Source organism: Podarcis filfolensis (assembly GCF_964270895.1).
Source record: "Podarcis filfolensis genome assembly, chromosome: 6".
NCBI classification, from domain to species: Eukaryota; Metazoa; Chordata; class Lepidosauria; order Squamata; family Lacertidae; genus Podarcis; species Podarcis filfolensis.
Genome location: NC_139609.1, coordinates 89,233,497 through 89,244,951, shown reverse-complemented (window position 1 = coordinate 89,244,951; position 11,455 = coordinate 89,233,497). Strand labels below are relative to the sequence as shown.

At 40.9% G+C, this 11,455-nt stretch overlaps 1 protein-coding gene across 4 annotated transcripts in view; it reads right to left on the bottom strand.

Annotated features, from left to right (window-relative positions):
• Positions 1 to 3,230: 3,230 nt before the first annotated feature.
• Positions 3,231 to 11,455, bottom strand: part of OSBPL2 (oxysterol binding protein like 2) — a 71,705-nt gene continuing 63,480 nt past the window's right edge. For all 4 annotated transcript variants that reach the window (XM_083618860.1, XM_083618861.1, XM_083618862.1 and 1 more), the window contains 3 exons: positions 10,205 to 10,328; positions 9,375 to 9,465; positions 3,231 to 8,322 (listed from right to left, as the gene is read on the bottom strand). In XM_083618860.1, coding sequence (XP_083474986.1) covers positions 8,220 to 8,322; positions 9,375 to 9,465; positions 10,205 to 10,328 — 318 coding nt within the window. In that variant the 3' untranslated portion in view covers positions 3,231 to 8,219. The remainder of the gene's footprint in view (positions 8,323 to 9,374; positions 9,466 to 10,204; positions 10,329 to 11,455) is intronic.

Here is an 11,455-nt window from a genome sequence, read left to right as displayed (position 1 = left end):
GCGCGTTGGAACTGCATGGGGATTGCGCCGTTTTGCGGGAGCTGAGGATAAAGAGCTCTGTGGAGCCCGCAAGCTTGCGCGGTGCTGGGTTGGGAGCGATAAAGGGGACGAGAGGCAGCCAGCTGCCTCCACAGCCTCCTCAGGCTATACGAGAGAGGGCAAAATTATAATTATTTTTAAAATTGACTTTCTCTAGGGTTCGCTTTGGGGTGTTTTATATATGGGCCACTGGTCCCATCACCTCCTGGCAAATAGAAGGGGAAGAAATGGAGGCAGTGAGAGATTTTACTTTCTTGGGCTCCATGATCACTGCAGATGGTGACAGCAGCCACGAAATTTAAAGATGCCTGCTTCTTGGGAGAAAAGCAATGACAAACCTAGACAGCATCTTAAAAAGCAGAGACATCGCCTTGCCGACAAAGGTCCATATAGTAAAAGCTATGGTTTTCCCAGTAGTGATGTATGGAAGTAAGAGCTGGACCATAAAGAAGGCTGATCACTGAAGAATTGATGCTTTTGAATTGTAGTGCTGGAGGAGACTCTTGAGAGTCCCATGGACTGCAAGAAGATCAAATGTATCCATTCTTAAAGAAATCAGCCCTGAGTGCTCACTGGAAGGACAGATCCTGAAGCTGAGGCTCCAATACTTTGGCCACCTCATGAGAAGAGAAGACTCCCTGGAAAAGACCCTGATGTTGGGAAAGATGGAGGGCACAAGGAGAAGAGGACGACAGAGGAAGAGATGTTGGACAGTGTTCTCGAAGCTACCAGCATGAGTTTGACCAAACTGTGGGAGGCAGTGGAAGACAGGAGTGCCTGGCGTGCTCTGGTCCATGGGGTCACGAAGAATCGGACACGACTAAACAACAACAACAATATATGGGGAGTGATTCGTAAATCTAATATTAATCACTTAAGGGTATAAAATTATGTGTGGTATGCAGAAAGCGGGTAAAAGTTTTCTTCTCACATAACGCTAGAACTCGTGAACATCCAATGAAGCTGAATACTGGAAGGTTTAGCACAGATGAAAGAAAGTGCTTTGCGGCAGGAGGCAGTGGTGGCCACTGACTTGGGTGGCTTTAAAAGAGGGTTTGATAAATCCATGGAGGATAAGTCTTATCAGTGGCTATTAGCCATGAAGGCTATTGCTCACACTGAATACCAGTTGCTGGAAACCAGAGGAGGCGAAAGAGCTGTTGTGCTCAGGTTCTGCTCTCTGGTTTCCCACAGGGATCTGGCTGGCCACTGTGAGAACGAGATGCTGGAATAGACGGGCCATTGCCCTAGGAACGTCAGAGTAATTTATTTCCCCTCCCTCCCTTTTTTTTGTGCACAAAGTGTGGCATAGGACTGGGCAATATCTGGTTCTCAACTGCTAAACATTGCAATATACTGATATATCACAATGTCTGAAATAAGGATGGAGCTATGCAGAGGCATTGCCTGGCTTCATGGGTTTTCCCACATTATGATTTTCGCATCACACACACACACGATTCGCAATATACTGCCAGTTCAAAAATTATGAAACCGATATCACGAGATGGATTTGAAACTGGTTTTGGTCAATATATCAATATATAATCCAGCCTGGCTGTAAACCTCTCTGAAAACAAGGTCAGAGGTGTGAGGGCCGGTTGCTGGATAAGGGAGGAGAGTTCAATCTGCAACAAGCTGAGAGACACTCCCTTCAGTTGGCATGTAGGTTGAGAGAAGATATATGTTAATATATTACAGTGGTACCTTGGTTCCCAAACGACTTAGTTGTCGAACAAACCGGCTCTCGGACGCCGCAAACCTGGAAGTAAGTGTTCCGGTTTGCAAATGTTTGCTGAACGTCCGACGCGGGTTCTGCTTGAGTCCAGTAAGCACCTGCAGCCAATCGGAAGCCGCACCTTGGTTTTCGAATGGTTTCGGGAGTCAAACGGATTAAGTTCGAGAACCAAGGTACCACTGTACCTGGAAGCTTCATAGCTCAAGTTCCAACTGCCTCTAACATTATTCTGTGATCCATCCTACAAGCAATTGATCATATAAACTTCAGTGGACAATGCATTCCTCAAGTCAGGAAAATTTATATTCATCCCACAATGGATGTTCTGGAATTGAATTATCGGGGCATTTAGCAAACCCGTTTCTCTTTAGTGGAGGCAGTGTCCTGGTATTGAAATTACAGTCCTTACTAATTTCAACCTGAATACCCTTTTCAGTATCACAGGTGCTCTCACAGTGGCTCAGAAAAGATGATAAGCAACCAAAACATAGTTGAAACCCCATCACTTTAATAATAAGAAAATATATTTTAAAATTCTAAAACAGAGCAGTATTAAAAAAATAAAAATCATAATAACCTAACACTTTCAAGTTCATGACGGTGTGCCCTTTGTTGTTTCCTCCACTGCATCACCCTTGTATCCAATTTGTGTACCATCCTTCAAGCCTCCTACCCATGTAGAGGCAATGGGGATGCGATATTTCTTTATCCCTCCTTCAATATGCTTGTGCAGGAGTTGGGCCTCACAAATAAAGGATGCTCCACCATACCAGCTCCAGGAGAGAACGACGATTTCTCTCCTCCTCTCATGAAGCTGCAGAATGGGAAGAAGATGCATATGAACCGCTTCTCCCACTGCCACTCAGATGGCAAAAGGTCCAGGCAATCTAAAGTTGGCAACTTCATTACAGCAGGAGTTTGTGCAGTGGGAGGTACATGCAGGGATGGCATATATGATTCCAAGTTTTTGTGGTTTTTTAGGTCCTTGGGTCCACCATTGCAAGAGCATTGTAACTACATTTCTCTACAAATGATAAACAATGTAAAGGTATGTGTGAGGGCACATCCCTAGGATCAGTTTAACTGGGTCATGTTGTTTTCATTGAAAGCAGGATCAGGGCCAGCCCTGCCATGCCACAGGATCAAGCAACATGCTTCAGGTGGTACCAGGTGAGGATGCGCATGAAAGACAGGCAGGGATTAAGTGCAGCAACAAAAGTTTTTTTAAAAAAACTTGGCAATAGTGGGGAGGGGGTGCCATTGGGGGTCTAATTCAAGAAGGAAAGGGTTACTGGGCTGGCACTGAGCAGAGCTTCATCCACTCCAGCTGGGTCAATGCGGCAAAGGTGTTATCAGCTCTTATTTTGAAATAATTATCTGGGAATAATATTTGTCAAATGAGTCAGTCGGGGGAGGAGAGGAACCCTGCTAAGAATCAATGACAAAGCAAGAGTTGGAAGTAACTTGTCTTCTCCAAAACAACCTTTATTCAGATTTACAGTTTTAACATTTATGTCCACAAACCTGTACAGACTTCTCTAAAAAGGTAAATATGATTTTTTATATAGTTAATATAGATGGGTATTGACAGTTATTAAATATTATAAAAATAAATCCATTTCACTAAAGCCTCTTATTTATTATTATTATTATTATTATTATCCTCTGATGTTTTCATGCAACGTGGATAAGGCAAAAAAATACAGTGGGCACAATCTGCCAGGAACTGCTCACCAGTACAAACCCTATTGAAGTGACTTGGAGTTGCATTTGCGCACACCATGCACAACTGGAGCAGCGAAATGCTCTCTTGCAAGCCCGTTTTGTTTCAAATGAGGTTTGGACAACAGAAATTCCAAGTAGACTGTGCCAGGTATGTAAATAATCATTAAGAGGGATACAGCAAAATAAGTAAGGCAAAATAGAACAGCAATAGCAGCAGCAGCAGAGAGTGGACTGGGAAAGGGGAAATATATATATATATATATATATATATATATATATATATATAGTTTAATTTTTCCATGCTATAAAAATCATACTAAAAAATCAATTTTTCTGTGTTAGAACCGTTAGCTTTACATAAATTTAAATATTGCTTTATTTTACAATTAACCCGAAAGCACATGTGTATTTTGAGAGGCAACATTACAGTACATTATCAAATTAATTTAAGAATTAAAACACTACATAAACAGGAACAGCTACATTTTATCTGCAACATTAAAATACAGAGTACAGTAAACAGGAGAAAGATTAAAGACCACACTAGGCACCTGACTGTTTGCATGATTACATCACAAAGTTTTTATTAAGTTTTTTAGAATCACAAGCTACCTGAATATTACAGTTTGTGATCTGAAGTCTCTTGCAACCTTTGTAGATTTGGGATGGAACTCTTGGAAGCAAAAATTGTATCAAAATTCTAATGAAACATGTTTGTGGCTCATATGTACGTGCTCATTAATTTATGATTACTCACTTCAAAAGAAAATAGATGTGACTGCAAATGCAATTGTGTGGAGATTTTAATCTAATCATGGTTCATCTCTTAATCTGTGCCATGGATTAGTAAATGTACCATAAGGCAAAATAAATGGTTGCAGCTGTACGTTGTTATGATCCATCCCAAATTGTAGGCAAGGTGCAACAGCTACAAACCGAATTATACTTATATCTCTTGGTGAAAATAAAGTTTTACCAAGCTCAATCTATCAGGAAGGTGCACTTTCCAGAGTTAGTTTCATTTTCAGAGTCAGAAGGTAAAACAAATACTTTCTTAGCAGGATCTCAAATATTTTGTTCCTTTAAAATAAAAAAGTATCTATACCTTTCAGTCAAGGTCATCCTGCCAGAGGACTCAAGTTATTCATAGTGTCATGCAAGTCTGGCATCCAGCCAAATCAGTTAAAATAATAATGTAGCCAATTCTACTGTGTGTGGAAATGGATGTGGGAGCGGGTGAAGACTATCAGAGGTTTGTGGACACATTATATTTCTGCAGAATTTATCCCTTGGCAATTGGCTTTATCCAAGATTAATGCTCTACTGCCATCGTGCTATGCCAAAGGTAGTCTAGTGTTACCATTCTTGCTTCTAATTGCATCTAACACAAAGTAAACACAGCTACCTTCGGGCACAGCAAGAGGAAAAGCAACGACCCCAACCGAAGGCCCACAGAGCTATTATGTGCACAGGCAGCCTTGCGCCAGCAGAGCATCCCTGTTTACTTCAGTGTTAACTGACAGCTTCATACAAGCGTTAGGGATGTGCATGTGGCATTCTCGCCAACACTGAAGCAGCAGCAGCAGCAGCAGCAAGGAAGCCCTTCTTTAGAAAGGCAACCATCTGCACATCGAAGCCTGGGGATACCGACCAGCAGGGCTAATGTGTGCACAAGCCACAATTCAAACCAATACAACGGAAAGTGAGCAGCCAGGAAAATAAGTAACTCCACAAAAAATATTTGCTTTAAGTTAAAATCTACCTTAACATTTAACATAATTAATTTCAAAAGTGCTTTTTCGCATGGAGGTGTCAAATGGTCAACTTTGTAAGGCAGTGCTTAAGTTATGGAGGTGGTACCAATAACAAGTGCAGGTTAAATGTAAACAAGCTAGGTGACTATCTTTTTTTTTCTTTAAAAGACAATTTAATATTACAGTTAAAGCTTTTAAGGGCCTCAAACTTTAGTGTGTATTTTAATCGGAATCTATTCTCGTGCATTATATTTATATAAATTCCTGACCTAGCAATAGGCAGGTTAGAAATTAAAGACAAAAGCGGGAAAATGTGTTTGCAGTTTTATAAACAAGCATTTTCAGTGCAATTCATCATTTACAGAGTAGCAATTGCTAAACTAAACCTCCCACTATTTTCTCCAGGATAGGTGGCAGCTCAGACTTCCTCTGATTGGAACCTACCAACTTTTCTTCCCACTATGTGTTAAATGGATCTGTGCAGGCGCCACCATTGTGGTCAGGAGTGTACCTGGGAAAGATGGGCAGGAGGTCTAACCTGTGGGCATGACTTACATGTACGTATACCAAATGCAGAATGAAAGTAATGGAAATTATTCCTTTAAAAATCAAATATCAAATTGAGCATACAAATGGAAATAAGCATGGATTTTAAACAGTTCCATATTTAAAAACTGGAGAACGTCTTTCATCTTGAGATGCAAAAAATATCCCTTGCCAACTTATTTTTAAGCTTTAAGCTGGGGCAACTGCATTTCTTCTGCAATTCAAAATTAAAAGTAACCCTTGCAAGCATTAGTGTAGCATGCCACAACTTGTCTATATGCACAAGGTGGGAGTAGCTGTAACTTTTTAAAAATAAAGATATCGGCTTAAAATTCATTTTCCTCTACCATTGGCCAGAAGAGAGGAGAGAGAAATTGAATGTGGGCATCTTCCCTCCCTCCTTCCTGCCAGCTATCTGTTGGGAAAAGGGAGACAAAACAAAAAACTCAATGCTGTCAAGACTGGGACAAATGCTGGGCACAATATGAGCAACGCATTAATTGTTCATGAACAATTAACATAGCATTAGGAAGCAGGTGGTATTCATTCATTGCAAGGGGAAATGGGAAATATACAAACTACAGTGGCACGAGCTGGGTGGTCCAGATGACCTGAGGGAAGGGCTTTCTCCATACGTTTTAAGCCCTGCTGAAATAAAGAACATGAAGCTGCAATACTTGGCAGATTAATGCCCAAGGACAACATCAAGTTTAGTGCTAAAAACAAGGCACGCTAGTCAAAGACAGTTCTCTCAGTAGTGTCTTTTATTGCCTTGAATGTTTTCATGGGAACTTCTTTGCTGGAAATATTAATGTAATGTGACTAAAATAATGCTGCAGTCAAATTTTCCTGCTCCATGGGCACTGCAACAAAATAGCTATGCAACCCCAACAGCTGTTTTTTAAATAAAAGTCTCTAAAGCTTTACTTCTTTAGATGCACTTCAAATTTCAGGTCTTGGGTTGACATCTGCAAGTATGATGCTTCAAAATATATGTGAAAAGCAGATTGGACACCTTAAATATATAAAGTGGTAAATCTAGAATACCCAAAATGCTATAGCCCCTCATATTATATCCACATAATTGATCACTAAATTGTCCTTGCAACCGCTCCTGATGTCAGTAATTACAGTGAATTTCACAAGGAGCTTCTCTCTAATTTCATAGATTTCACAAATTTAACCATTTGTTTTTGAAAATGTTTTAAAATGGGTGAATTGCCCACCTGATTTTTCTTCAAGCCCACAACTAGTCAGTAATGTTTACCTGACTTCTAGAAATGTATAAATAACCAGAAAAACACTCCCCTGTCCATGACTCAAATAGCTCAGGGATTATATGGCTTTCCCAAAGTTTAAAATAAATCCACTCTCAAGAAAGTTCAATGAAAGCTTCCGTTAAAATCATCCAGCTTTAGCCAAAAGGTAGCAAGAAGGAATTGCTTTTCAAGAATCAGTCCTGACACAGTCAGTGCTTCAGAACAAGCATTAAAAAAACCACACCAAATCATGACCTTTTTGCAGATACATTCCAAGTAAATCCAAAGAGAAAGGAGTGTGTGTTTATAAATATGCCTAAAAATCCTGAATAATGTCAACCTGCCAAAGCAGGTATGTCTGAACAGAAGCAAAAATGTTGTTTCTTACATGTTACACACAAAGCACCCTGGTCCTATAAATATTTCCAAAGTGTCATGTGTTTTAAAAGCAAAACATTCTGAAATTTCAAACAAGGAAGTGCCTGCTATGAACACCTACAAACCATGCCCAACATTCAATGCAGAAGTTTGTTTGGGGGGCGGGGAAATCACAGGTACTTCATTTCATTGATAATCACAGTGCCCTAAAATTGAGGCAGAACAGAGTAACAGCTTCCGAAACTGCAAGTTAAGCCTAATGCTATATTTGTCAGACTTTTAAAATTACAGGCGATTCAGAAGACTCCCAATAATTTCAGTTGCTCCGATTCTCATTAGATACCTTTCCAATGGCCACAAGCATATTTCTATCGTACCGATTCACCATTGTTGCTCCAAGTTCAGAATACTTAAAAGGCATCTCTTACTGCTGACACTTAAATAAAGATGATAGCCAAGGAATTTCTTAAGAAGTTACACGTTGGAGTCAGTACTGCCTCCCCTCTGGCTACACTGCGTTAGTTCTGGCCAAAAATAAAATGACAAGGGGGAATCAAACAAAAACGTGCAAACCACTTTCCTCTGAAACATGATAATTTCAGGTTGCAGCTTTAGGGAGACATTTTGGCAATCAAAATTGTGACAATTCCTTCATTGATGACTGATAATTTTCATTAAAATTTAGCTTTAGAAAAAGGATGGTTTCTGGTCATGGCGGTGCCAGAGTCACTGGAGTAAAGTCTGCCGAACCTGGGCAAAGGAGCAACTGCATTCAAGATTTCAGTATATATCTGGACAGTCAAAGAAGTTTCTATCAAAGTACCCTCCTGAGTATAACCAGTCAGGAGTCCCAAGGTATGGATTGGTGCCCTGATAAAACCATCTGTGGAAAAAAGGAGACAGTGGGTTGGGGAAATGTTAGGTGCAACCATAAAATACATTAATAAAGCCTAACCTCTGTTGCCTAAGCTCTGGTAACCTCCAGGCTAAATGACTGTAATGCGTTATACATAAAGCTGCCTTTGAAGATGGTTTAGAAACTGCAGCTGTTGCAGAATTCAGCATCCAGATTGCCAACTGGAGCAAGACAGTCCAAGCATATAAAACCAATTCTAGCACTACTACACTCTTAGTCTCCAGGCTCAATTCAAAGTGCTACTTTTGACCTATAAATGCCTCAAGGGAATTCTGTAACTTTTATGGTTCCGCCTTACTTCATTTTGCCTGCTTTTGTTGCACTATAATGCAGGAGTGCAGATGGTCCAGCATAAATCTGCAGCTAATGCACCATTACTGTGTGAATGATGTGTCACAGAACACACCCACAAATGCTCCAGTCTGGAGGGTCCCACAGCCATACCTTAACCTGTCAGAGAAGCATGGCCTCTGTCAGTGGAGTATGATTAGAGTTATTCCTTGCCTTTCACCAAAAGGTCCCCGTGTGGGTTACAGCAATATAAAATACAGCATTGAAACAAATCACAACTAGAGTAGGTCCTATCTATCTAGTGTAAAATGCCAGGGTAAAGAGTTATGACCCTTCACTGGCTTTAAGGAGAACTTGCAGGTTCCCACCCAGTTCCCCCTTCAGCAACCCATCTGAGCATTAGGTCAGTTGCCAGCACTATTAACATTAGTATTAATAACACTTATTGAGCACACTGCTGTAGTAGTACCAGAAAAGGCTGCACTGCTTCTCTCTACTGCTAATTAAGAAGGCACAGGGATTTCTGAGGAGGAAAAAGACTGCACAAACCGATTATACACTACTTTGATCCTTATACCAACCTCATCTAGTTTCTCTGTTCACACAAACAGCCTCCCTCCTCAGAGTAAGCATGTTACCAACAAACATGCACTTGTGGTAACCTTCATATGGCCATAACTGCAAACAGCCTAACTGCACAGCCAGTTTCCGTTTCCACCATTCGTTACCTTGTTCTCCATTCGGCTTCATCTTTTGCACGTTCCTTACGAGCAGCTCTCTGCTTCTCTTCTAGTCTCTCTTTTTCTTTGCTAGCCAGATCTAACAGACATTTTAATAGGGACTGATTACTTTATAAAATAAGGAGAAAAAGTACAAAGGAATGGAAGGTAGAGAAACAAAATCCAGATAGTTTTAAGAACACATTTAAGGAAAGCTCACAACACAAAGCAATTTTTTCTCATTCTACTCAGACCACCACCTTAAACTTGGTCGCTGAAAGATGCCCAGACTTTGATTTTAGCAAGTTGCCCAGAAAGGCAAATCCCATAATTGTGAGGGGTCTGCCAGCAGGAAGCAAAGCACCGCAATCCATTAACAGCTGCACCCTCCCATTCACCAAAGCAGCTCTACTAAAAAGTAACACAGCAGCATGACTGCAAGATTACAAAGGCACAACTGCCAGGTCTGAATCAAAGAGAAAGCACTGCAGCCTGATCACTAGACGAAGCTGGGTGAAAGGTGGCTGGAATTAAGCCAACAGGGAGCTGTTCCGGAGTATCATTTTATAATTTGCAGTTTTATTATAATATGTGATACCTGAAGCTTTAAGTAGTCCATAGGCAGTTACGTGGGTGACTACTTCCCCGCCCCCCAGAGGCCCAGTCTACCATCCACCTGCCTTGGGAACTTACTGAAGGGCAGGCTATAAATTTCTGCATTAACATAAATGAGAGGAAAGAGGCATGCAAAATGGCAGAATATAATGCTTGGAATTTCTAATCTGCATGGGCAGGCAGGCCGGCAGGCCCACTCCTAAAACGTACCCACTCACACATACCAATTTCTCCATTCTCCATGTATCTGATGTCTGGCCTCAATCGACAGTCAGTGGGAGCCAACACTTCTTCCATGCCTTTTTCTAGTTCGTTGAGACTGACGGCAAAATTGGTGAAATTGTACATCTTGAACGGAAACAAAAATGTGTTTATATTGTCAGGGTGAATTGACATTTGTATCCTATAAGGATGTGCTATGGCATTACCCACCGGTGCTATGCAGAGATAAGCGAGCAAGCCTTCCTCCTAAACAAAGTAACAGTGAGTGCTTGGGTGGAGATCCCCTCAAGGGAAGCACTGAAGGAAGAAGTGCTTTACCCTTTCATGCAACGTGATTCTCTCCCCCTCCCCTCATTGGAAACTGCTATTAGCTGCTATGGGGCAAAGAAGACAGCATTGCTTTTAAATTCCATATATACTTCATTCCAAAATGTGCTGTGCTTCCTCAGAGAGCCTACTTTTATCAGAGAGCTAACAGCACAATCCTAACCTAACTCAGAGGTAAGTCTTGTTTCATAAAATGGGGGTTATACTCAGGTAAGTGGAGTTAGGACTACAGCCTACTATGCTGGGAGAAACTGCTGAGTCATTTGTCCGAGTCCTGTATGAACTGGTTGAACACTGAATTTGCCAAAAAAAGCAACCCGAAAATCAAAAACACCTCCGATAGAATCATAAGCAACGTCTGCCCAAGAACACAGAGATGGCAAGGCAATCAGGGATGATGAAACACAGAACAGAAGCAATGTGAGAATGACCTGGAAGAGGTCATCTCTATTTTAAAAGGGGGGGGGGCAAATTCACATCTCTCATAACAGCAAAAGCAGCACAAAAGGAAGCCCATTAACAACAGTCCTGCCATTGAAAAACATGCAGCAGCCAAATGGAATCCTTTCAGTCCACAAGGCCAAAATGTGGATTGATCATCAATATTAGAGATGTCTGTCCTGCTACAGGGAACGAGCACAGGAAACAGTCCAAAAAATGGAGTTTTCTATTGTGTCTTGTACAGAGATGATGCAAGAAGTGACCATCAAAGTGAAATATCAGTTTTGGAGATCAATACTGTTTGGTTGCTGTGGAATACTTTTTGAGCTCGGAAATATTGTCTTTGGCAACCTGCCACAGCATTTTTGCACAACTGAAGAATATGCTTGTGCATTAAGGCATTTTGGAAAAGCTTGTGTCTAATATCCAAATTTAAATCAGCAGAATTTCAGTTATCTCTCTCATTCTGCCATAGTACTACCAAT